The 26,903-nt window shown below is 44.8% G+C and overlaps 1 protein-coding gene across 4 annotated transcripts in view; it reads right to left on the bottom strand.

Annotated features, from left to right (window-relative positions):
* The window catches only part of EPC1 (enhancer of polycomb homolog 1), a gene marked incomplete at both ends in the record, with an annotated part of 59,267 nt that overhangs the window by 22,069 nt on the left and 10,295 nt on the right, over nt 1-26,903 (bottom strand). For all 4 annotated transcript variants that reach the window (XM_080717043.1, XM_080717044.1, XM_080717045.1 and 1 more), the window contains one exon: nt 4,079-4,238. In XM_080717043.1, coding sequence (XP_080573169.1) covers nt 4,079-4,238 — 160 coding nt within the window. The remainder of the gene's footprint in view (nt 1-4,078; nt 4,239-26,903) is intronic.

The raw sequence follows: 26,903 nt of genomic DNA, 5'->3' as shown, positions 1-26,903 counted from the left end.
ACGCTTGTAATCCCAGCACTCGGGAGGCTGAGACCGGAGGATCGGGGTTCGCTGACAGCCTCAGCTACTTAGTGAGGCCCTCTGCAACTCAGTGAGACCCTGCTTCAAAATAAAGAATAAAAAATAGGGATGAGGGTGTAGCTCAGAGGTAGAACGCCTTGGTTCAATCCCCAGTACCACAATACAAAAAGAAAAAGAAAAAGAAAAAGAAAAAGAAAAAACTCTCAGATAGCTGGGACACAAGCAAGATCTATATTTTCTAAGGAAATAAAGAGTTTTGGATTGTATTTCAGGGCCTCAAACAATTGAAGCTTGCAGACATGTTTTCACATTTAGAGAATTATCTTTACTGTGAATTCAGATAAAAGCAATAAAGCACAACAGAGAGGATCTACTCCTAGAAGCAAATAAAGCAGAAGTCTATTATTAAGAATAGAAAGGAAGCAAGGAATGGTGGTGCAATCCTGGAATCCAAGTACCTGGGAGGCTGAGACAGGATGATCACAGGTTCCATGACAGCTTCAGAAATTTAGTGAGACTCTGTTTCAAAATAATATAAGGCTTGGGGCATGGCTTGAAAGTAAAATGCCCCTGGGTTCAATCCCTAGTAAAATATAAACACACACACACACACACACACACACACACACACACACGTAATAATAATAATGGAATTATTAAATGTATTGGGTTGAACAATATCAATGCCATTTTTGTAGGTCAAAAATCACATTATGCCAGGCGTGGTGGCACACGCTTGTAATCTCCGCGCTTGGGAGGCTGAGACAGGAGGTTCGCACGTGTTCAAAGCCAGCCTCAGCTACTCAGTGAGACCCTGTTTCCAAAAAAATATAAAAAAGGTCTGGGAGGATAGGCCGGAGGTAGAAAGCCTCTGGGTTCCACCCCCAGTACCACAAAAAAAAAAAAAAAAAAAAAAAAAAAAAAAAAACATAAGCAATTTCATATGGGTTAGTAGAACATAAAATGGTTATGTAAGATTTTTAATTTAAAAGTATAATCTAGATCATGTAACTACTTTACCAAAAGCTTAGGGACTGTGGTCACAGCTGAATTGTTAAAGTCACTACCAACTGCAATGGTGACTACCACTCAGCAGGTGTGCCCCGCCAGGCTAGCCCCCAGGAGAACCCCTGCCAGGATGACGGAAACGTGAAGTGGACTTCTTAGACCTGCCTTCAAAGGACTACTGTTTAATACTATCAAATATCATTCAATAATATATAAAAGTTAACCAAGGTCGATAATGGTCAGCCTCGGCAGCTTGACATTAAGACACGCGCCCTGTATCTTCCTTTGGCTTGATCTCCTCTACCGCCCTTCAGGCCCAGAAGCACAGAATGGGATGAGACCCCTCTACTGCGGGCAGGCCTTCCTGACCTAGTAATCTCTACTTTCACATATTCACGCGGTCTGTCTTTCATAGATTGCATTAGCTAGTTTCTGCCTGCCCTCCAATCAGGCAATGCCTATTTAATCTTTTCAATACCCGGCCTGACATCATTCCTCTGCACTTCTTTCTTGACGGTTCCTCACCCACTAGTGGCTCCTAACCCCTTTCTCTCTTTAGAAACTATGAAGAGTCTCCCCAGAAAATGGGTCACGGAAACACACACATTTCATGTAAATTACAGGCGCTTATGGCATGAAGATTAAAAAAAAAAGCCCTGCTCCAGGTCCCTCCTTCACACTTTATAATCTACTTATTAAACACACCTCTCCCTATTAAAAGATGACTGGCTTCTGAGGGGAGGCATGTGTGATTTTTGTTGCTGTGTTTGTGTGTGGTCCTGAGGATTGAACTCAAGGGAATTCTACCTCCAAGTTTTTCTCCCAGACCACTTTTAATTTTCACTTGGAAACAGGGTCTCAATAAGTTGCTGAGAGCCTAATTAAGTTGCTGAGGCTGGTTTTGAACCTGCACTCCTGCTGTCTCAGCCTCCCAAGTAGTAGGATTACAGGCCTGTGCCTCCACACGAGGCATATGTGTTTCTACTTATCTCGGCATCTTCAAGTGGACTGAGAGTAACACGTTTCTTCTTGCATGTCACCTCTTCTTGCGGTATTAAATGAAAAGTACACTAAAGTTACATATGTCTCAAGTGGGGAGGGACCACCACCACCAAGAACAAAACTCACCCATGACTGAAGTCTATGGCAGGTATAAAAGCAAACGACTCAGCTGCCACTCCTGCTTCAAGCTTAACACAGGGACCCAAAGGAACCCGATAAATATAAAATTAAGTGTATTAAATCAGGCGTGGCGGCACACACTTATAATCCCAGTACTTGGGAGGCTGAAACAGGAGAATCGCAGGTTTGTGGCCAACCTCAGCTACTTAGTGAGACCCTGTTTCAAAATAAAAAATAAAAGACGGGCTGGGAGTGTAGGTTGAATTTAGAATGACCCTATGTTTGAGTGTGTTACTTCGTTGCTGAGGCCGCCCTGGAGCCTGTGACCCTCTGGTCTCAGCCTTCCCAGGTACGAGGATTACAAGGCTGCACCATCACCCTGGCTTAACTGTGTACTTTACCATGAATACGTAGGTCAAGTGTTAGAAGTGCATTTAAGTATTTTTTTCTGACAGTAATGATAATGTAAACCAATTAACACTTTATCCTATTCAAGCTCGCTTTAACATATAAAAGCATGCATTTGTAAGATATTATGGCCTGTCGCAGTGGAAGAGAATCCGACTCTATCTAGTTAGAGAATATGGGGAGAACCAGATCTGTAACTTTCAGGTTCACACTGAAAGGATTTTCCAGGCAATGTTTTCGATCCTAACATCTAGCCGGGCGTGGTGGCGCACGCTTGTAATCCCAGCGCTCGGGAGGCTGAGACAGGAGGATCGTACAGGTTCGAAGACAGCTTCAGCCACTTAGGCTCTCAGCAACTTTGTGAGACCTGTTTCCAAATAAAGTAGACAATAGGTCTGGGAGTATAGCCCAGAGGTAGGAAAGCCCCTGGGTTCCGCCAAAAACAAAACAAAAAATAAAAAACCTAACGTCTATCAGATTTGTGTAGACTGTCTCTTACCCTTTCTCTCTCTCTCTCTCTGGCACTACGGGTTGAACCCAGGGCCTTGTGCATGCTAAGCCATATGCTCCACCACTGAGCTACGTTCCAAGGCCCCCAAATAATTTGTAGTTCTATGGTCAGAATTTAGTTTGTCTTTTTTTTCTTTTTTGTGTGTTTTGTGCTGACAAGCCAACTGTGAGTAAGCTCCCGTCAGGACCATTGTGCTTCCTGTACCCTAAGTTGCTGGGTCTCACTCAACTGCTGAGGCTGTCCTCGAACCTGTGATCCTCCTGTTTCAGCCTCCCAAGTACTGAGAGCCACCACGCCGACTTAGAACATGAAATACATAAAAACTAGCACCTTCCTCTACTAGCAGATACACAGATTAGGTGCCCCAGGGGTGAACTCTAACCTGCTATTTTTATCAATACAGTTTCATTGGAACAGAGCCACATTAATTTATATGCCTAGAGTTGCTTCTGTACACTAACAGCAGAGATGAATAGTTGTGACAGAAACCAAATGACCCACAAATCCTGCAATTTTTAAATATTTTGGTGATACTGGGGTTCCGGGAAACCCTTCTACCTCTGGGCTACACTCCCAGACCTATTTCATACTTTTTTATTTGGAAACAGGGTCTCTTAAGCCAGCGCGGCTGGCTTCGAACCTGTGCGATCCTCCTGTCTCTGCCTCCCAAGCGCGGGGATTACAAGCGCGCGCCACCATGCCCGGCACCTACAATATTTTTATTATCTGACCCTCTACAAGCAAGTTTACTGACCCTTGATAATTCTGAACAGGAAGAAAACTATTTCTGAGGCACATTCTTTACCCTACTTGTTAAAGCAGCATAAGATCCCATGCTGAAATAAATCTAAAAATCTGCAATGAGACATGCTATCTTTTTTGTCAGGAAGATAACTCAAACACCAATTTAAAAGCTGAAAATGTGTCCTCAAGCTGGGGCTGGTCAACAGAACAGGTCACTCATCAAGTTACAAAATAGGAAAACATAGCATTAAACAGGCCACTTACGCTGTATGTGAATGAGCTGCTTTGGCATCTTGAACTCCCCGGGATATACAGATTCATAGTAAGCGATATTGCTCTCCGCCTCTGGGACCGGTATGACCATGTTATCCCTCTTCTCGCCATACACCTGCTGCGCTGAGATAGCCCGCTGAAGATGGTGCTCCTGCAAAGGGGGAAAGCATGTGAGTTAAGCGCTTTACAAGCAGCAAACAGCGTGCGCCCTTAGGAGAAGTCTTTACTTATCTCTTTTTTACAATAAAAGGATTTCAAAAGTAGACCTTGAAATCAATATAACAAATGGCACAAAGAGATTTTAAGTAGAAATGAGAAGATTTTGCTATAAACATTGACTTTTTACTCACTGTTTGTACCTTTACTCAAAAGGCACTAAACCAAAACTGAGAATTACATAGAAAGATTTTAAAAAGATGATTCAAACTGTTAAATCTTACATTTTACAGATGAAATTTGCAGAAAAAGGGTTAAAAGTTTTTAAATTTAAACTTGTCTCCACCAGAATTCAACTTAGTAAAGAAAGCAGACTATGAGTAAAGTAATCTTATTGATCAAATCTATTCATATGGCACTTTGTGAATTATTGACTGTGGTACTGAGGGTTGAAGTCAGGACCATTATACCTTTGTCATACACCCCAGCCGTATCATCACCACCACCACCATCATCACCACCACCATCATCACCACCATCATCACCACCATCATCATCATCATCATCACCATCATCATCACTGTGGTACTGAGGATGGAACCCAGGAGCATTCTACCTCTAAGCTACACACCCTTAGCCCTATTTTTCTTTTTTTTTTCTTTTTTTTTCTTTTTTTTTTTTTGCGGGTCTGGAGATGGAACCCAGAGGCATTTGACCTCCGAGCTACACCCCCTACCCAATTTTTTATTCTTTATTTTGAAACAGGGTCTCACTGAGTTGCGAAGGGCCTCACTAATTAGCTGAGGCTGTCTGCGAACCGCGATCCTCCAGGCTCAGCCTCCCAAATGCTGGGATTACAAGCGTGCACCACCACGCCAGGTACCTATTTTTCTTATTCTGTATTTTGTCTCACTGAAATTGCAAAAGGCCAAAGTAGCTGAGGCTGTCCATGAACTCTGATCCTCCTTTCTCCGTCTCCCAGGTGCTGGGATTACAAGCGTGTGCCACTAAGTCCAGCTATTTTTATATTATTTATTTATTCATTTATTTATTCATTTTGGGTACTGGGGAACCCAGGGGCATTCTACCTCTGAGCTATACCTACAGCCCTGTTTTTGATGACTTGGAAACAGGGTATCACTGAGTTGCAAAGGGCCTCACTAGGCAGCTGAGGCTGTCCTCGAACCGCAATCCTCCTGTCTCAGCCTCCCAAATGCTGGGATTACAAGCGTGTGCCACCACATCCGGCTTTATTTTTTTATTATTTTGAAACAAAGTCCCACTAAGTTGCGGAGGGCCTCACTAAGTGACCAGCCTGCTGAGGCTGGTCATAAACCTGGGATCCTCCTGTCTCAGTCTCCCAAGTACTGGGATCACACATTCAGCTTACACTTTTTGAATTTACAAGATTCTTTCATATAAATCAATTTTTTTTTTTTTTGGTGGGTCTGGGGATAGAACCCAGGGACAGTCAACCTCCAATCTACACCCCCTGCCCTATTTTTATTCTTTATTTTAAAACAGGGTCTAAGTTATGGAGGTCCTCACTAAGTAGCTGAGGCTGTCTGCGAACCGCAACCCTCATGTCTCAGCCTCCCGAATGCTGGGATTACAAGCGTGTGCCACCACTCCCGGTTCAACTAACTTTTTTAAAGAAGGTTAGAGCCAGGCATGGTGGTGAACACCTGTAATCCTAGTAGCTGGGAGGCTGAGCCAGGAGGATTGCAGGTTTGAGGACAGCCTAAGTAATTCCGTTCCAAAACAAAACAAATTAGAGGTAGAAAGCCCCTGGGTTCAATCCCCAGTACGAGAGAGGAGAGAGAGGAGAGAGAGAGGTTCTACCTCTGAGCTAAACCAGATCCTGCCCTATTTTATTTTTAATTTTGAAAAATTAATTAATTTGTAATAGTCTATATTACAGAAAATTGGCCTCAAACCTATGATTCTCCTGCCTCAGTCTCCCAGTCCTGAGACTGCAGGCCTGCACCACTACACCCAGCTACCATCTCTCCCCTTTATACGTGGTATTTAGAGCCAACGTATCATAGTATGCCGCATACTTTCTAACCATTCAGTCAAAAAGCAGGATTCACAGCCAGGCGTGGTGGCGCACATTTGTCATCCCAGCATTTGGGAGGTTGGGACAGGAGGATCGCGATTTGCGGACAGTCTCAGCTACTTACTGAGGCCCTTTGCAACTCAGTGAGACCCTGTTTCAAAATGAAGAATAAAAAATAGGGCAGGGGGTGTAGCTTGGGGTAGAATGTCCCTGGCTTCCAACCCCAGACCTGCAAACAAACAAACAAACAAACAAACAACAGGATTCAAAAAAGTAGGAAAAAACTGCAAGACATTAACAACTGCAGAAGCTAGGTGCTCTCTGGCAGACTCATTTCACGTCATCACTAAGTAGCCTCACAAAGAGTCTGGCAGCCAAGGAAAAGTGTAGCCACTTTTAACTTTCCGGAGAGCTTTTAACACCGCATACAATTGTTGATCCTTGTAAGGATAATCTGTAAGCCTATGACTCCAGGCAGGGCCACTTTTAGGGGGGATTACTAGGAGTTCATAGAGAACGTTTGTAGTGTAGCTTGGGGAAGTGCTGGTGAGGAACAAAGGCTAGAGAAGCAGGGCGGGCAGGGTAACCCAGCAGACAGGCTGGGCATGCTCTCCAGCAGGGAGGTGAAGTGCGTCCAGGAAAAGCACAGGCTGGGGAAATACTGACAGGAAGCAGGTGTCAGGGCCTGTGTGTGTCACGACTGGGGAGGGACAGACACGTAAGGCAACACCACAGGAACAAGAGGTGAAAATCTGTGTGAGCAAGAGGGGATAGCTGTCTGTATTCACTGGCTTATGACACCTCGGGGCTGGGTGTCTTTATATTATAAAATATTTATAGTTAGGCTCAGTTGCACTTTCAGAGTTAGTTACCAAAACACCAAGATCAACTTCAATTTTCCATAAAGTAGCGTGCATAAACTTTTGAACCAGCTTGATTTTACAGGGGACAAAGTAAATAAAGTTGTTTAAAAAATTCTAAAGTGTACAATCTACATTATAAAAGTGGAATCAGATGAAACACAGTTTATAATTAAACAAATAACTTAAAAGCCTCTGTTCTGCAAGTTACTATTTCCAACAACAAAAGGCAGGGAAGGCTGCAGAGGGTCTGGAGAAGGCTGGGGCAGCCCCGGCTTCTCGAGCCTGGGCCAGAGGGCGGCTCCGGCCCTCCAGCCCGCCCAATTCCGCACACCCAGGGGCATCTGGAACCAGCATTTCTGCTATTTCCAAACAAATGTCGTTTTTCTTCTCTAGCGCTCATCCTTTTTCTCCCCTCTTTGTTATTTTTGCTTACCCCAAGGACAACCCTGCCTCTTCAGGTGGGTTTACGGTCTCTTAAAGCATGGGTAGTGAATACAAAAGTGACAACCACTGGTTCTAGGGCAGGTCACTAATTTGGGAAGTCAGAAAATATTTTTGTTAAATAAGAGTTACACTAGCTACCTGCAGGACAACCTGTATGAAAAGGTAGGCTTTGTAAGTGTTTATAATTATCTCCCCTGAGCCTTTGTCAAAATGAGTGGGTATTTCTGCAGGTGTCACCGTTATCCACACCCCACTCAACCGCGAGAAATTCCCACTTGTTCTTCAAAGTTTAGTTTAAAATTTATCTTTTCTCTGCTTCCCCAAGAAGGATTCTCCCCCCTTAGTGTTCCTATCATATGTTTTGTACTTGGGACATCATGCTATAATTATTTGTTTACACATCAAACTCCAAACTGAAGCGCTTTTAAGATTAGAGATAGACACAGACGTGGCAGTGCACGCTTGAAATCCCAGCATTCAGGAGGCTGAGACAGGAAGATCGTGGTTCGAGGCCAGCCTCAGCTACTCAGCAAGGCCCTTTTGCAACTCAGTGAGACTCTGTTTCAGAAAATAAAAAAGACTAAAGAAATAGGGCTGGGGGTGTAGCTTGAAGGTAAAATGCCCCTGGGTTCCATCCCCAATACTGGAAAAAAAAAATGAAAAAAATAAAGGATTAGATATCATGTCTAATTTACTGTTTCATCTTTTCCTTCAGAATCTGTATTCTCTTTTCTAGTACTGGAGGACTAGAAATTTTTTAGGTTGAGGGCTAAGAATATCTTTGTAATTTACTCAGCACCTAGTATAATATTTTGTTATAACAGGTGCTTAATATTTTAAAAAACATCTCTAAGAAATGAAGAACCAACTTAAAATACATGAAGATAAATTTTTTACTTGCCCTATAATAAATTCTAACAAAGACTGCCAAACTAAAAAGAAGCTATTGAAGGTTACTTATGCAGATTCCTAAAAAAGATTTATTAAATTTTATGTAAGCAAATAATGACCTTAACACAGTCATAACAACTGAGATCACATTCAGACTTTTTTTTTTTTTTTTTACTGAATTTAAAACAGCTTATTATAAGCAGTTATAATGTATAAAATCCTTATGGGTAAATAAATGATGACTAATTCCATGAAAAGTCTGCTTATGCTTTAAGTCACTTAGGTTGGTTTACACACTGAGCTAGACTGTTGCCACCTGAACAAAAGCTTGGGCTTTCCTTCGTTTTCTCTTCTACTTTCAAAATATATTTCCCAGAACTGAAACATCAGCCCTACGGAGGAAAGGCGCTCACCCTGCAAGCACCCCTCGTCCACACCCACACACCCGGCTCCTGCCTGGCCTCTGCTACAGCCTCCTCAAGGGTCTCTCCTCCAGCCTTGTGGTCCCTCACAAGGGGGAGCAATCCCGGCGACACCAGTCACCATGACGTTCTGCTCAAGACCTTGCAGTATTTTCCGTCTCAGAATGGAGATCAAATCCTGTGGTGCTCAGAGGCCGCCTGGCTGGCCCCACTAACCGCGGCCGCTTTCCTTTCTTGCTTCCTTAAACATCGTGGTCAAGCCCTCTTCTCAGACAGCTGGCGCATCCCTGCCAGCTCTCCACTGTGCACTCACAAGGACAAACAGAGAGGGGTCAGCTAATACAAACCACTCATAAACTTCACTGCATCTTCAATTTTACCTCAAGCATCCAGTGATGGTGAGGATTTGGAATAACTTGAACTCATATACTGTCAGTGAGAAAAACGCATGGCGTATTTTATAAAACCAAACATACATAATCCATATGGCTCAGCAATTCTTCTCCTAAGCAAGAGAAATGAAAACGCAAGCCCACAGGAGACCTAATAATGTGCCAAGAGCCTCACACTGGACACACCCACGAGAGAAATGATAAGATTCTAGGATTACTGCTCTCGACTCGGCCTATTTATGGTATTTTGGAGTTACTTTTATCTTTAGAATATAAATGGTAGAGCAGGGCATGGTGGGCACGCTTGTAATCCCAGCATTCGGGAGGCTGAGACCTAGAGGATCATGGTTGGCAGACAGCCTCAGCTACTTACTTAGTGAGGCCCTCTGCGATTAAGTGAGACCTGGTTTCAAAATAAAGAATAAAAAATAGGGCAGGGGGTGTAGCTCAGAGGTCGAATGCCCCTGGGTTCCATCCCCAGACCCGCAAAAAAAAAAAAAAAAAAAAAAAAAGAATATAAATGGTAAAGAAAGACCTAGGGTATAGGAAAAATACCTATACCCTTGACTAATTTTTACAGTGATCGTGTCAGTGCCTCCAAAAGCAGCCCTGAGAGTTAGTTTTATTTCATTCCCATCTGCCACTAAATGGATCCTTTTAACTCCAGCAGCCAAACAGAATTGCTTCTTTTCCTTGTGCTTATTTTAACAGCCAAAGCAGCACCACTATCGAAAGGAACTCCAACCCAAACTCACCACGCTTATATGGCCAGCAGCACAAACACGTGCTCACTGCCCAGGCCCACAACCCTTGCCCAGGGCGTTGCAATTTACCCACTACTGCGGCTTTAACTACCATGTGTATGCTGGCAGTGATTCCAAGTCTTCCTGTCTAGCCCTGATTTCTGCTCAACTTTAGAGCCATGGAGAAGGACCTCTTACTCCAAGCGTCCAGAAATCACTCTACAACACCCGCACCCCACCTCCAGGCTGGCCCTCCTGTGTCGCCGAGCTCACTGGATTATGCCTCCTTGGATCTGGGGACCTGGACCGAAGCCTGGGTCTTTCCGGTCTGCCTCTTCTAAACCAGGCACCAGATGGCTCAGATTCCTGTGAGTTTATGCCTGGTGTCACGCTGTTCTCCACTCGGTGGTCCTCCTAACCCCCGGCTCTCTCTGCAGCCTTCCTGGGGAACTCAAGCGTCTCGGTGTGGCCAACTTGGCCCTCCCCGTCTTTCTCTGGTTAATTCCTCTAGTCCCAACACTGTACACTTTCTACTCTGGATTTCACACTCTACCACACATTCCTGTGGATGCCCCCCCATTCTTCATTAATTCTACTCGAGGTCTACTTTTCTTTTAGAAAAACCTTCTATTAGTATTATGTAGTGCTACCACAGTGGCGACAGAAAACAGGCAGAGGTGACTTAAATGTCTACTACTAAAATCTTTATACCTGCCTCACACCTAGCAGAAGGAGATGGTATAGTGGCCATGGAAGGGCAGAAAGAGGAAGAACAAATAGGAAGATTTTTCAACAAAAGGCCCTCCCTATGGGTAAGGAATTAACCAACATGCCGGGCGTGGTGGCGCATGCTTGTAATCCCAGCATTCGGGAGGCTGAGACCTGGAGGATCGCGGTTCGCGGACAGCCTCAGCTACTTAGCGAGGCCCTCTGCAACTCAGTGAGACCCTGTTTCAAAATAAAGAATAAAAAATAGGGCAGGGGGTGTAGCTCAGAGGTCGAATGCCCCTGGGTTCCATCCCCAGACCCGCAAAAACAAAAACAAACAAAAAACTTGAGAGAAATGACTTTGTGGGTGGCTTTCAGCTCTGGGTTATGAGCCCTTAGGCTCTATTACAAAGACTACTATTCCCAGAACTAAAATAATAGCTAATGGGTACTGAGCATTCATTACATTCCAGACCTGACCATTACAAACACTATCTGATTTTTTTCATTAAAGCTCACTGCGACTTAGGATTCTGCAACTACCATCCCCACTCACAGATAGTACACTTGCCTAGGCTCATGGCTGGATTCAAATCTAACTACAATTCCAAGCAAAGTTCCTTATTTTGACTCTCAAAAACATGGCCACACCTCCGAGGCTGGGATCGAAGCCTGCCAAGGGGTTAGGCCGATGCCGGGGCCAGCAGCCAGCAGCCAGCATTGGAGCCTGCCGTGAGGCAAGGCTGGAGCTGTGGCCTCCGAGGCTGGGATAAGAGCCTGCTGAGGGGTTAGGCCGGTGCGGGGGCCAATGGCCGGCATTGGAGCCTGCCATGAGGCAAGGCCCGTGCTGAGGCCTCCAAGGCCAGGATCGGAGCCTGCCGAGGGGTTAGGCTGATGCCGGAGCCTGAGAGGAGGCAAGGCTGCTCCTGGGGCCTCCGAGCCTGGGATCGGAGCCTGCCGAGGGGTTAGGCTGGTGCTTGGGCCAGCGAGGCCGGGATTGGAGCCTGCCATGAGGCTAGGCCAGTGCTGGGGCCTCGGAGGCCAGGATCGGAGCCTGCCGAGGGGTTAGGCCGGTGCCGGGGCCAATGGCCGGCATCGGAGCCTGCCGTGAGGCAAGGCCACTACTGGGGCCTCCGAGGCTGGGATCGGAGCCAGTTGAGGGGTTAGGCTGGCGTCAGGGCCAGCGAGACCAGAATCGGGGCCTCCCATGAGGCAAGGCCGCTGCTTGAGCCAGAGAGGTCTGGATCAGTCCACTGGGTAGCCAGGCCACTACTGGGGCCGTCAAGAGTGGGATCGCTATTTGCAACGCAGCACGCAGAGAGAAATATCGCAGAAAATAAAAATCAGATGCTTCCCCTAATCAGCAATAACTAGGAGAAAAGGGGCAACAGGAAGAGGTCGAGCTATAGAAAGGGCCCTATAGTGAAGCAACTAAGGTGACCAATCAGAGGGTATGGAATAGGGGAGGATGGAGCCTCTTTAAAAAGCAGGAGGTACATAAACAAACGAATCAAAGTTAATCACCAAACAAGCATGGGATCGAGGGAGGGGGAGGGAATGGGATGGGTGCTGGGTGAGGGCTAATTGGATGATGTGTGCTTGTATATCCTCTCAAGTCTTGTACTCCAATGTGATATATGATTACAATGCACCAATTAAAAAAAAATAAAATGTGGGGAAAAAAAACCACGGCCACAGATCGCTTATTTGTTGTCAGGAAAAAGCTAACTAAGTAGTGGAGAAACTGGACCACACTTTGAGCAAATGATAAAATGAACATTACCAAGTGCAGGTGTGCACCCCACGGAGGGGCCCCAGGACCGTCCCTAGTGCAAACCCAACACAATTAAGAAAACATCAGACAAACCTAACCTGGAATTACTCTATTAAGAAACTCAGGACTATATTCCTCCACAATGCCTTCATAAAAGGCTAAACATCCAATGAAATAATTAGGGGTAAAGAGGTAAGACGTAGGCAGCAACTGGGGGAAAACATTAAAAACCAGTTTCTGGGTAAAATGTAAACAGTGTTCTCTATGTATTAATTCCTTTTCTTGCAGCTTTTCTGTAACTGAAATTATTTCCAAGTAGTAGTAGTATTTATTAACAAGAACAAAAAGAAATTTTAAAATAAACTCTCTAGCAAAGCATGGTGGGACATGCTTGTACTCCCAGTACAGGGAGGCTGAGACCACAGGATCACAGGTTAGAGGCCAGTCTCAGTAACTTAGTGAGACCCTGCTTCAAAATAAACGATAAAACAGGGCTGAGGATGTGAGCTCAGAGGTAGAATGCCTGGGTTCAACCCCCCAGTACCACTAAGTAAGTAACTATAAACGAATGAACTCTCTAGAGGTAAGAGATGCAAGTATTTCTTTCAGAACTGCTGCCAAGTAAACTCTGTGCTCTTCTTGCCAAAGTTTCTGACCCTTAGTTAATCCAAACTAGTCCAGAATACTTGTTCTTCTGAGAAGCAGTTCCAGAGACATCATTAGGTTCTGTGATGATTTCTGTGCTTAAGGAATTTTGGCAACTTTACAGAGTCAGGGATAGATAATGCTTTTTTTTTTTTTCTCCTGGTACTGAGGATGGAACCCAGGGGCATTCTACCTCTGATCTACAGCCCTATCTCTAATCTTTTTATTCTTTATTTTAAAACAGGGTCTCACTGAGTTGCAAAGGGCCTCACTAAGTAGCTGAGGCTGGCCGCGAACCCGGATCCTCCTGACTCAGCCTCCCGAATGCTGGGATTACAAGCGTGCGCCACCACGGCCAGCTGATAATGCTTTTCTTTACAGAAGAATCTTCATGCATTTTACATTAGGCCAAAACACACTATGACCCTCCAATGAATGACCCAGTGTTTATTTAATCACTGTTAATGTGAACTTTTTAAATGTTTGGCGGGGCCTAGTCTTTTTAATTCACAGTAATAAAAAGTATGGTAAGCATTAAAGTATCATGTTGTGACATATAAAGCCATTTTCCTTAACAGACCATCAACTTTGGGAAATACAACCTGTAACTCCTGTCACTGTTCAATCCATAATGAGCTGTTCTCTACTAAGTTTATGGTTTTAAAAAGAAGGCTCTACTTTGACAACACACGCTCCAACATTGGAACTTCCTTTTATGGACAATGTTAGGACTTAGAGGCTGACAAACTATACCCTGGGTGTCAAACCCAGCGCACTACCGTCTTTGTAGACACTTGATCGGAACACAGCCATGTTCAATCATCCACCTATTTCCACGGCTGCTCTTGTCTGACAACATGAGACTGTAAGATCTGAGGAGCCTAAAATATTTACTATCTGATTGTTTACAGAAGAAGGTCTAGTCCTTTGAGCTTTGAGATTCAGGAAGACAGGTTAGTGCAGACACTAAACAAGCATGCTTTATTACTAACATGAAAAAAATACACAGAGGGAAATAGTTTATTAAGTAAATTCCTAACATTATGTCTAGACTCTAGATACTTAGTTTACCCTGAAGGTTCACTACTATACCCGTCTCCCAGGGAAAGTGGAGCTGAGTCAGGCCAAGAGTCACTTGCCCGAGGTGGCAGAAGCAGGATTTGGATTGAGGTCTGACTCCAGAACCCCATGGTCTTTCTACTGTGGCTTAATTCCTCCTTCTTGTCTTCTCTTGCTTTCCTCATCTATGGCTGAGTTCTGGTTGGTACTCACAATACTAAGAGAGAAGCAAAAAGGACTTGAAAGAGCCGCAAATGATCGATGGCACCATGGCTACGAGGACAAATGGAATTTAAGGGAAGAGAGTGGATTTTTTCTTTTTCTTTTTTTTTTTGTGGTAATGGGGATGGAACCCAGGGGTATTCTACCTTCAAGCTACACACCCAGCCCTATTTTTTATTCTTTATTTTGAAATAGGGTCTCACTGAGTTGCAAAGGGCCTCACTAAGTGGTAGCTGAGGGTGTCCTTGAATTGCGATCCTCCAATACTGGGATCACAAGCGTGTGCCACCATCCCAGCTAGAGAGTGGATTTTTCTAGCTTCACTTACAAAGATCCTGCTTTTGCGTTCTTGATTAGAACCCATAAACCCTTTAAGTGTTGGTAATCCTGGACGCGGAGACGGCACTGAAAGCCATGACCAGGCACCCACACTTCCCTTGACTTTACTCTTACCCATTCATTTGCCCTGCACGAGGCTCACAGTTACAGGTAACGTATAATCTTCTTATTGCTCTTTTATCTTAATAAAACATGAACATGTTAAAATGTGTTCTTATTCTGGCTTCCAACACTTTGGTTGCATCTTTGACACCATACTTACCATCCCCATATGTGGCAATAAAATAATATAATCTCCTTTTCATAAAAGTAATCAGAAATACGAATTTTTCTATAGGAAGGGAATTAGCTACTATTACAAAATTTAGTGGATACTAAAGTATTTACCAGAGATATAGGGACCTATATCAAGCAACATGTTCAAGGTGGCTAGTATGAAGAAAGTAACAGTTCATACAGTATATGCTTATTTCAACAAAACTATAAACCCCATGTCATGTAGTGGCTATAAAAGGGACTGACAAACTAAAAAATTTTGTTCAGCTGTGTCTGTTTTACTCATTTGCTCAAACTCATTCTTTTATTTATACTTACTAATGAAAATAGTTATTTCATAACTTCAAATTTTTCTAATTGGTTTAATATCTGGTACTATAATTTAAAAAATACCAAACGTGTACAGAAGTCCATGGTGATTTCATCAGAACACACTCTCAGTAGGAGAGTGTGAAGGGCACCCCACCTCAGAACACCTGACCAGAAATGGAAGCAGAACTGATCGCCCTCCACTTCCGGGCTGGTTTCTCTAAGCCTCAGTTTCCTTTTAGTACCATCAGGTTAACGGTCATGATAGGACAAACAGGTAAGAAATCGACACACACCTCTTGGCACCACACCTAGCACTTTTGTTCCTTGAAGAGTAAACTCAATTTACTGTCTGCTTTCTTACTTACTGGCAACGGACCCCAGATGCAATCTAATCTACTAGCTTACTTGAGGGTTAAGGAAGAATGTCCACAGGGCCTCGGTGCTTACTGGCCCAGCAGGCAAATTACACGGAAACATGGCCTGAGGTATCCATAGAAACCGCCTTCCTGTAAGCACATATGAACCAACAAACGAATTCCATATTTATCCTGCATTTACTTAAAATATATCCTTTCATCCTACTAGTCTTAAAATACTGTAAATGTCTACTTAATTGACAGACTTGTCACTGTTAACAACTGCTGACTTTCAAGATGATCAAATCCACTGCAGAATTTTAGGATTCATCTGACAAACTCGGGCACTGTACTACAGTGACTATAGGCAGTCACACAGGCTATGATAAAAGAATGAGCTCTATCCACACTCCTTAAATACAAAACAAAATAAAAATAGCACATCATAGGCATCTTATTCTCACAGCTTTCCTGACCAAGTTAATGGTGGGAATCCATTTCAAATATTATTTCACCATGGACTTCATTCCACAAGGAGTTGAGACAACTCACAGGAGCATTTCAGAACTGCGTGCGGGCTGACATAAATTTGGTAACCACTTTTCCACGGAAACAAGACCAACTGCATAATAACCTTAGAGAGGCGGGGACGAATACTTGCAAAACTTGTACACACCTATTGTGGTTTTGGGTCTGATCCTAATACATTTAAAAACATTTAAATCTCTTTAGTTGGGAGTTTATAGCCATAAGGCAAGCCTATTTCTTAGGTTCATATAACATAATGAAAATTTCTTCCCTTATTTCACAGGAAAAAGAGAAATGAAATACCCCAAATAGTGCTTCCAGGTGATATTTTACACAAGTTTCTCATAAAAGTATTAAATAAACCATGCTAAGTTTGGCTTCTCTTAGGAGCTGCATTGAATGGGATCACAGTGAAAAGTGAGTCCACACTGAAATAAGAAAAAGTGATCACTCTATAAAGTCAATTTTCCAGTAATAAATGGTGGTAGAACTGGTGTCACAACACCTGCAATTTAATCAGCAGTTTATTTCAGTCTGACAGTATCAGCCAGTATGCTTTCTAGTAAGTTAAAGAGGTTACTTATGTTAAAATCTAAACAAATCAGACTGCAAAACTTTTTAATATAGGGGGGATAAAGAACCTTAACATATAAACATGACACATTTAAGATACACCTCTCTAAACAAGGGGACAACTGTACATTGCCCCAAACACCAGGAGTTAAGATGAAATGTGTGATATCTAATCTTCCTGCTCTGTTACAGAAGATGAACACTAAAAGTGTGATTCAGCAAGTATTTCTGAAACAATTCCACTTTCTGGCCTCTGTTTGAGTGAAGCTAGAGGACTAGTTCTGGTCGATGAATTCTAATCAACTGACCTACACTCCACCTGGACAGGGACTCTTCCCAAGCGCTCCTCTCTCGTCTGCACACTGACTGTTGCATCAGCTTCGCCGCCCAGCTGACTCACGATGACAACCCAAGACGCGGCACCAACAACAAGCACACTTTCAAGATTACACGTTCCAAACCTGAATCCTTATCACAGCGTAACCTGACCTAGTCTTACAAAGGGCCATCGGTACTGCAGCTGGGTATGTTGGTGCACACTGGTAATCCCAGTACCTGAGAGGCTGAGACAGAAGGATCACAGGCTTGGGGCCAGCCTCAGCAACTTAGTGAGATCCTGTTTCAAAATAAAATAGGGCTGGGGGGTATGGCTTAGAGATAGAAGGTCCCTGAATTCATTCCCCAGTGACACACACAAAGGAAAGAAAGAAGAAATAGAATACTGTCACAAAAAGAAAATCTAAAACATAGGCTGGTTTCACACCAGCTAGGAATCAAGCAAGCTAGAATGGCAAGTCCCATCATGCAGTGCATGAGCCGGGCATAGTAGTGCATGCCGGTAGTCCCAGGACTTGGGAGGCCGAGCAGGAAGATCGCAGGTTCCAGGACAGACTCAGCAAGTAGTGAGACTCTTGTCCACCTAGCAAGATTGTTTCAAAATAAAAATATAAAACAGGGTTGGAGGTATAGCTTGGAGATAGAATACCTCTAGGTTCAATCCCCAGTGCCCTGAAAAGTAGATAATGTACTTAAAAATCTGTAGCTCTTGGGAAGATGGTTAAAAAACTGCACATTAAAGTGGTATGCTACCATTCTGTGTCTGTTATTCCAAGAAAAAAGGAAAGACAAGCAGGACAAGTGTGGTGCTTCCCACAGTAGGTGGTGGTAGCTGCAAGAGAAGACACAGCTAGTGAGGAGACTGGCCTGCCCAGGTGACTGGCGGCACTTTTGAGGGCTGCAGAGCCGACCGACCAACCAACCAACCAACCAACCAGACCTCACGAGTGTGGATGTAAAGTATGATCTGAAAAGCAAGCTCCTGTCTCTGGCTTTCTCTAGGCAGAGAGTGGGTCCTAACGTGTCTTAGCTCCCCAAGAGGGCATATTTCAGACGAGGCTAAGGAAGACAACGGAAAAGGCAGAATCTCCTACACAACAGAAGCAATATGCAGAAGTACAATGAGCTGGGAGCCTTTCAGGTGGCAGGCTCAGCGCCCAAACAAGAATATCCCCACACACACGCAGGCAAGGGCCCCTGCCCCATACAGACAGCTGGGTGCTGCAGGTTGCTAGGACGCTCCTCCCCCCTGCGGGGCGGGGAGTGGTCACAGTGGTCATCTGCCCTTTATCCCAGGGGCCACAGGGGGGCAGAGGGAGGGCTGCAGACACCACCTGCATCCCCAGATTTCCAAACCAAGAGAGAGACAACACGTCCAGATCTGATACACAGAATAACGCATGCCATCTGCAACTCCCTAAGACTTCCATTTGATGTAGTCACTAATGAGACTTTTCGGCTGGTTTCACTGGGCAGGGGTTGGGTGAATCCTCTGGGAGACAGCAAGCCAGATCTCTGGTTACCAGAGGGCAGACTTGTCATTAGCAGTTTGCCAAACACTCTGCTTCTCCCTTTTGGTCTTCTGCCAGGATGTGCCTCCGGCCCTCTGCGGTCAGCGGAGTGCCCGCCTTTCCTGGCCAAATTCCAGCCAGAGTGCTTCAAGAGCTGACCTGGAGGAGGGCCCTCAGAACTCTCTCCTCTACTAGCCAATCTTCAGGATGGAAGTTGCTCCGCCAGCCTGGGTCCTGGAGTAATACCATGTGGACCAGAACCCCCGAGCCAGCCACAGGACACTGCACCCCAGACCCGAAGCTTGGCTAAGAAGCCATCTACACAGACCGTCCCACCTTCCCTACCCTGCCTGCTCCATGGAGGGAAGCCCTCCGAGCCCTCACCAGAAAGCTAGGCAAGCGTGGGGACCGCTCGCTTAGGTCCCCCCAGGACCACACAGGCGAGGTGCAGTGAGGTGCAGCAGCCAAAGCACCATTGGCAGCACCACCGTCGGGCCGCACCGGAGCACGATGCTCCTAGTGTCTCCATGGAGCCGGGATGGCCGGGCCAAAACGCCAACAGTCAACCACAGGCCACGCCGGCCACTCACTCAACGATGATGCAAGCACTGGACTCCAATGCTAGCGGTGTGCTTAGTGCTACGGAGAGAGACCACAATCAAAAGTCGGCTTCAGTAACAATGAAGTTTACAACAGCAGCCGCTGGGGAAGTAGGTCCATGGGCGCCCGTCAGTCTTGTCTAATGCATGGACAGCTACCGGAGTGATCTAGCGGGCTCTGAAGGATTACTGACAGATTACTAAACTAACCCACAGGGGAGTCGGGTTTCAATACACAGACATAAACAAGAACTAAGCCTGCAGCTGAAGGGAACTTGAAGGCTTTGGAGGAATGAAAAGGAAGTAGGGGCCAGATCACAGAAAGCCCAGAACGCATGCACTTTGAAAACGATAGGGACGGTTTTGGCAGGAGTGTCAGTGAGATCTGTTAAGGGTGCTGGGAAGGCAGCAACTAGAACCCTGGAGGGATACTTAGGAAACTTAGTTAAGTCCAGCAAGAGATGACAGTGCCTGGAATTATTGGAGTGGCAATGGGGACAGTAGTATTTGAAGTGTTTAATTACTCACAATTACACTACAATTTTTTTTTGTTGTTGTTGTTGTTGTCTTCTGATAGTCGTAGGGATTGAACTCAGGGACATTCTACCTCTGACCTACATTCCTGGCCCTATTTTACTTTTTATTTATTTTTTTCTGAGTGTGGTACTGGGGGTGGAACCCAGAGGCTTTCTATCTCCAGGCTATCCTCCCAGACCTATTTTATACTTTCTTTGGAATCAGGGTCTCACTAAGTTGCTCAGAGTCTCACTAAGTAGCTGAGGCTGGCTTTGAACCTGTGCGATCCTCCTGTCTCAGCCTCCCCCAAGCGCTGGGATTACAAGTGTGCGCCACCACGCCCAGCTGTATTTTTTACTTTGAAACAGAATCTTGCTAGGTTGCTGAGAGTCACTAGTTGCTGAGGCTAACCTTGAACCTGCGATCCTCCTGTCTCAGCCTCCCCAGTCCTGGGGCTACAGGTGTGCACTAGGATGCCCAGCTGGGACTTTCCTTTGGGATTCATATTAAATCTGAACACATTAGGAACAGAATTTAAAGCTGAGCGTGGTGGTGCACACTTGTTATCCCAACAACGGGAAGCTGAAACAGAAGGATCACAGCAACTTAGTGAAATTCTGTTTCAAAATTTTAAGAGAAGAAGAGGTTTAGGGGTATAGCTCCGAAGTAGAAAGCCCCAGGGTTCAATCCTCAGTGGGACAAAAAAAAAAAAAAATCAAACAAAAGATGAAATAAAACTCAATGAATGTTTTAGTGTATAGAAAAATCTAAGACAGTAATCAAGAATAAATGTTTATGAGGTTGATTGTACAAGATTTCTTGGATACAGGAAAAAATCCTTATTTTAGTGGAATTGTATTGCATTACAAAGGGAAAATTCATGAACAGAAAAATCCACAGAGAATCCTCATCTGTAATACCTGGATGCTAATACCTGGATGCCACTGTGGTAGTTCAAAAGGAAATTTCAAGGCAGGTTTAAATATTTACAACAAAAATCTTCATTTTCAAAACTTAGAGATCAGAGAAAATTTTTTTTAAATAAATGTTCCCAACAGGTTGATTGCTAGTAACAAGCTACATATAGAAAACCTAGTGGGAAATTGTGTTTCTGGTCATGTTCACAGCAAACGAGAAACTGCATTCTGAGAGCCTTGGTAATGACCAGAGAAATTTTGATGTAAAAAAAAAAACTTAAGAGTGAAATAATTTATTTTGATCTTATGTGACTTGTTTTGCTTATATTTACTTCAACTGGTTAGAAAAAAAAAGACTTTCCAAGAACTTATTATTAGAAGTTGGCTTACAGTTTTACTAGGCTGAGTGGTAATACATAAACTATCCAAAGCAAAACTAAATAGGTCAGATTTTTACAAGAGGGACTTAAAAAGACTATCTCAGACTGTCCTAATTTACTAAATGAATCAGGAGTCCTCCAGAGGAAAAGAAATGTTTGTAGACCCCATAGTATTTAAAATTATACTTTGAAAATGTAAACTGACAGGGATTTGATGTGACACACACACACACACACACACACACACACACACACACACTTTTTTTTAGTACAGAATTTCACAAAACACACTTTTGGAAAGGCCATGAAATTTTTGGCTTCAAGTTCTGGCTCACTAGAATTTTTCATACCCTTCCCATGAACCACTCATCAGCCTCAAACCCCAAACTCACATGCAGGAGAAAAGCAGGCGTTTGAGCGCACAGGTTACCACTTAGCGCCTCAATTTTTCCAGAACTATTCAAATATTAAAGAAACACGTGTCATAGCAACAGTGAGCCAGCCATTACAATGCTTTTGGTTTCAAAGGGCTTACAGCATAAAGTAAATCATAAACAAGCTTGCTTTCTAGAGTTCAGGAGCTGTGTATGGAGGGCAGAGAGGTTGACTGCGCAGGTGCGTGCTGAGTGGCTATGGGAAGGAAGAGCATTCGGGGTAGAGAGCGCCAGCGTTCACCAAGGTCGAGGTGAGGAACGGCCCGAGAACACCTGGTGCGCCGACAGCCAGCCAGCCTCCAAGATGGCGCAGTGACACTCGGGCCCTCGGCGGCTCTCCTGCCGCACCAGTCGGTCGGTCTGACAATAGCAGAAGGCAGGCGTGCTGGCAAGCCACTCCCAAGATGGCTAGAAAACCAGCAGCCTGTCTTGGACACTCTTCCGCTCCTGACCACTTGCTCTGGGGGAAGGCAGAAGTCACGAGGACACGTGGGTGGAGGATGGAGGGTCTGGTGGTGAGGAGCAGGAGCCCCTGGAAGCACCTCTGACCTGAGCCCAGACACTCAGGAAAGCCACACCTGGCCTCCTGATCCCCAGCTCCAGTGACAGCTTAGGGCTGTTTCAAGCTGGTTACAGATGACACATATGTCTGCACTTTAAGTCCCCACTACCAAAACAAAAAACTAAAATATCAGAATGGCTCTGGAACCAGACCCTGGGCTGTGCGAGCACTCTACTGGTGAAGGAGCTGGTAATAAAGCCCCCACGCTTGTCAATATGGCTGCAGGTGAGCGCGGAAAGTGAGGAAGACGGCACCGCAAACTGGAGACCAGCAAGCTTAATACCACCGTCACGTCACGTTAAGGGTGGAAACTGCCCCGGGGAGCTGGGGGTTGAACAGGGAGGTTTTCCTGCCAGAGATGACATACGGCCTTGTTTTTTGACTGCCATGTATAGTAAAAACTGAGCATCAACTAAATCAAGAATTCAAAGAGGAGCAAGTCTGATGTTTTTACCAGTGCACAGTCTCTCTACACTACAAACTGGTGACATTTAGAAATGAACTCTGAGACAAGATCAAATCCAGGGCCAGAATCATGTGGTCCAAACGAAGTCGGGGCGACTAACTCTTGAGACCTCAGAAAGATGAAAGACTGCCCTCAGAGCCCTGCTGAGCCAGACAGGCCGCTCAGGAGAGCGTGCGCTCCACGGGTCCTCCCCACCCAGCGCCAAGTCCAGGAAGCTCAGGAGTGCTGCCTCTCAGCAGACCCCAGCAGTCAGGGCTGATCTCAAAGGGCCTTACTTACGCCAGACCTCAAAAAAATTCACAGGTGACTCACATCATTTTGAGAATTGGTATGTTCAGAAACACTGCTCACGTGAACTAAAAGATTACAGAAAATATAAACCAAATTTAAGAGCTAAGAAAAGCACTCAGTTGCAAACATGTGCTACCTTTCCTGGAAAAGGGTGAGCGGAGAAGGCAGAGCCAATGCCCCAAAGACACAGCAGAGGAAGCACGAGCAAACGGTACTTAGGAAGCGACTCAACCGAGGAGCTTCCAACGTTTCCTGGGCGGACTCCAGGACTTCTGTGGACAGGAACCTCCGCACCTGTCACCCTCGTCCCTCCCATCCTGTGAACAGAAATGCCTACAGACATCGTGGGAAGTCTGGCCCAGTGCTGTCCACTGAGGTGCGGGCAGATGACACTGGGCTTTCAGGTCAAGGAACTGTAAAAGAGAAGCTGAACTAGGTGTGTATAAAAGCCAGTGTCCACTCACTACTGAAACTCTGTAGCCAGTATTAAGATGGAAAGGTGTTCAAATCTAACCTACAAAAAAAAAAAAAAAAAAAAAAAACCCAGTTCTAGTCTTCAAGGACTAAAAACAAAACTAAAACAAGAAGTTACACAGATTCAAGAAGCCTAGATAACATTCTGGGCTTTGAAGAATGTGCTGTATGAGGATGCGGCCTGAGGAGAGAGGGGACTGGTCTGCATTTGGGGGTGCTATGAATCTTCAGGGGCCAGAAGGCATCACTGGTGCACCGCCCCTAGGGTTTTGTACCTCCAGCCTTCTGTAGCGCCCCTGCATTTTTCCAGGGTTGACCATGTGGTCCACCGCTCAGGACATAAGGATGACCATAACCAAGGCTGTCTGCTTTCTCTTCCTCTCCCACTCCTTGTTCTGGGGAAGCCAGGCGCCACCACACGGGGACCTGAGCCTGCAAGAGCCCGGGGTTGCTAGCAGCCACAGGGATGAACGTGGGCACACTCTCCAGGCCTCGAGGAGCCCACAGGCACAGGCCGGAGCTGTCCTGTGCACGAGACTGTGCGGATTCACCAAGACGAGCCACTCCCAGATTCCTAATGTTCAGAAGCTGTGAAACAATTAGCCTTTGCTGGTATGAGCTGCTAAATTTGGGGGTAACATTATGTGGCAATAAAGAACTAAGACTTGCCTAAAGAGGAGAAAAGGGAAAAGAATGGAAACGGAGACAGAAATGAGGTCAAGGCGCGGCCCAGTAGATCCTACTAAGGTGTTTGTGCACTTTATCCTATGAGAAAAGCAAACAGTTAAAGGATGTTAGATATCAAAGTAATAACCAAAGTTACATTTTAGAAAATCATCCCCCAAACTCTGAGGATGTTTCAGCTTTTGTAGAAGTGGGTTTGGTGACGCACACTTGTGATCCCAGTCTTTGGGAGGCTGAGACACATGGATTTCAGGTCTGTAGCCAGCCTCAGCTACTTAGTAAGGCCCTCTGTGACTTAGTGAGACCCCATTTCAAAATAAAAATTTTTTAAAAGGGCTGGGATTACAGCCCAAAGGCAGAATGCTCCTGGGTTTAATCCCAGCACCAAAAAAAAAAAAACACAAAAAAAACAAAAAAAAAAAACTAAAAGTACCCCAGGCATAGTGGTGCACTCTTGTAATCACAGTACTTAGGAAGCTGAGACAGGAGGACCACTGGTTTGAGGACAGCCTCAGCAATATAGTGAGACATATGACAACCTAGTGAGATCCTGTTTCAAAACAAAAACTAAAATCATGCTAGGGGTGTAGCTCAGAGGTAGAATACCCCTGGTTTCAATCCCCAGTGCCAAAATAAGGACATACATACTAAAAGCATAAAGACTAGTTAGTTAAGAAGCAATTGTAACTTTCCTAAGGGGGCAGGCTAGCTTTTGAATAGAAATACTTAGATTTTATATGCATTAAATGCGACAAATCAGCCTCAGGAACTTATAAAAATGTACAGAACCTGTAAAATTTCTTCCTCCCTCAGCAGCTGTCTTCAAAATTCATTATATATATCCTAGGCATCCCATGGGAAACTGAGCATGTATTTGAAAAAAAAAATCTATTTGAATTGATTTTTGTCTACACAAGATCATGTTTTTAGAAACCTAATTATCTTGCACCAAATTATACATAAAAGTAGGTTGTGTACAAAAACCAGTGTACAAGCCAAGTGTGGCAGCCCACGCTTGTAATTCCAGCATTTGGAAGGCTGAGACAGGAGGATCGTGGTTCACAGACAGCCTTAGCTACTTAGTGAAGCCCTTTGCAACTCAGTGAGGCCCTGTTTTAAAATGAATTTATTTTATTTTATTTTGGTGGTACCGGGGTTCCTGGAAGCCCTTCTCCTTCCGGGCTACACTCCCAGACCTATTTTTACATTTTTATTTGGAAACAGGGTCTCCTAAGCCAGCGTGCGTGGCTGGCTTCGAACCTGCGCGATCCTCCTGTCTCTGCCTCCCAAGCGCGGGGATTACAAGCGTGCGCCACCACGCCCGGCTTAAAATGAATTTTTTTTTTAAAAAAAGAAGGATTAGGAGTGTAGCTCAGAGGTAGAATGTCCCTGGGATCCATCCCCTGTAATGAAAAAAAAAAAAAAAATCTAGTGTACACTCAATATTAAAATTCTATAACCAGTGTTATGTGTTATGATGGAAATTTGTTGAAATTTAACCTATTTAAATAAAGTTCTACCCTTCAAAGACTAAAAACAAAACAAAAAACAATTAAAAGACCTAAGCACTTACTTAAGTAAGGCATCATGCTTAAAAAGACTTGTGGCAGCCGGGTGTGGTGGCACAGGCTTGTAAACCCCAACCCCCAACCACCCCCCCCACCACTCCCCCACCCCCGCCAGCTTGGGAGTCGGAGACAGGAGGATCTTGCTGGTTTGAAGCCAGTCCTCGCTGGCTTAAGAGACCCTGTTTCCAAATGAAAAACATAAAAACAGATCTGGAAGTGTAACCCTGAGGTAGAAGGGTTTCCAGGAACCCCAGTACTGAAAACAAAACAAAACAAAACAAAAAAACAAAAAACTTGTGGCAAGTAGCACAACCAAACCTTCGCTAAGCCTAATTAGTTCTGCAGCTGTTCTCAAACTATCAGATTCTGCATCATCTTTTCAGAATCCTCTGTTACCCTACTTACATACTGTTCAGATAATCAACCCCAGGAATGACTTGTAAAATAAAAGAGGAAAAAGGGGGAAGGCAACTTATGACAAAGTAAGCGGTTTAACTTGCAAACGCTGGGAGTGTCTGCCCAGAGGACACGCTGGAGTGATCAAAGGCGCTCACAGGTCCAGACCCTTGCTCTGAACATACTGGCTATAAATCACTCTGACTGGTTGATCAGCACTGGCGGTGTTGATGTTGACGATGCTGACGCAGCAGTAACCCCTGCAAAGTGCTGAGCAAAAAAGTCCAAGATTTTCTTCTCTCACACACTACTGCATTCTTGAAAAACTTAGTGTATAATAAGACGATACCAAAACAAACAAAAAATCACTTCAAGTGTAAAAACGGAGCCAGGTCCTACACGACTTATGATGGAAGTTTCAATCTACTGGAGTGTTCTAAGGGATGGTCAAGTCACACCAGCAATCCTTCCTGTTGAGGGGCCGTTTTCTGCATGAGACCTGTATCATTCTAGGCCCCCTCCTGTTACTTGCCAATGGCACCCCCCAGTAACTGTGAGAATCAAAGGTGCCCCCAAAACTTCCAGACATCTCCAGGCAAGAGAACAGTACAGCTCTCTCCAAGATCACTAGGAAGAAAGCAAGGTCTCAGATGTTCCACAACACCGGAAACAGGCGGGCCTTACAAGAGGCCATCCTTGTAATGCTATTTACACGCTGTGCAGCAGAACACAGGAACTCCCTGAGGGTCAGGGGCCACCAGTTCCCGCCCAGTGGAACGGCCCCTTCCTCCAGGCTACCACAGGACTCCAGCTGCTGGGTGGTCGCCTGCAGTTCAGAGAACCTCGCAGGAAGGTACCTTAGACTGTCTGCTTCTTGGAGGTGGGCTGGATAAACCCTATCATTTTTCATACCCATCACC

Source organism: Muscardinus avellanarius (genome assembly GCF_963383645.1).
Source record: "Muscardinus avellanarius genome assembly, chromosome: 20".
Classification (NCBI taxonomy): Eukaryota; Metazoa; Chordata; class Mammalia; order Rodentia; family Gliridae; genus Muscardinus; species Muscardinus avellanarius.
This window is presented reverse-complemented; position numbering and strand designations above follow the sequence as displayed.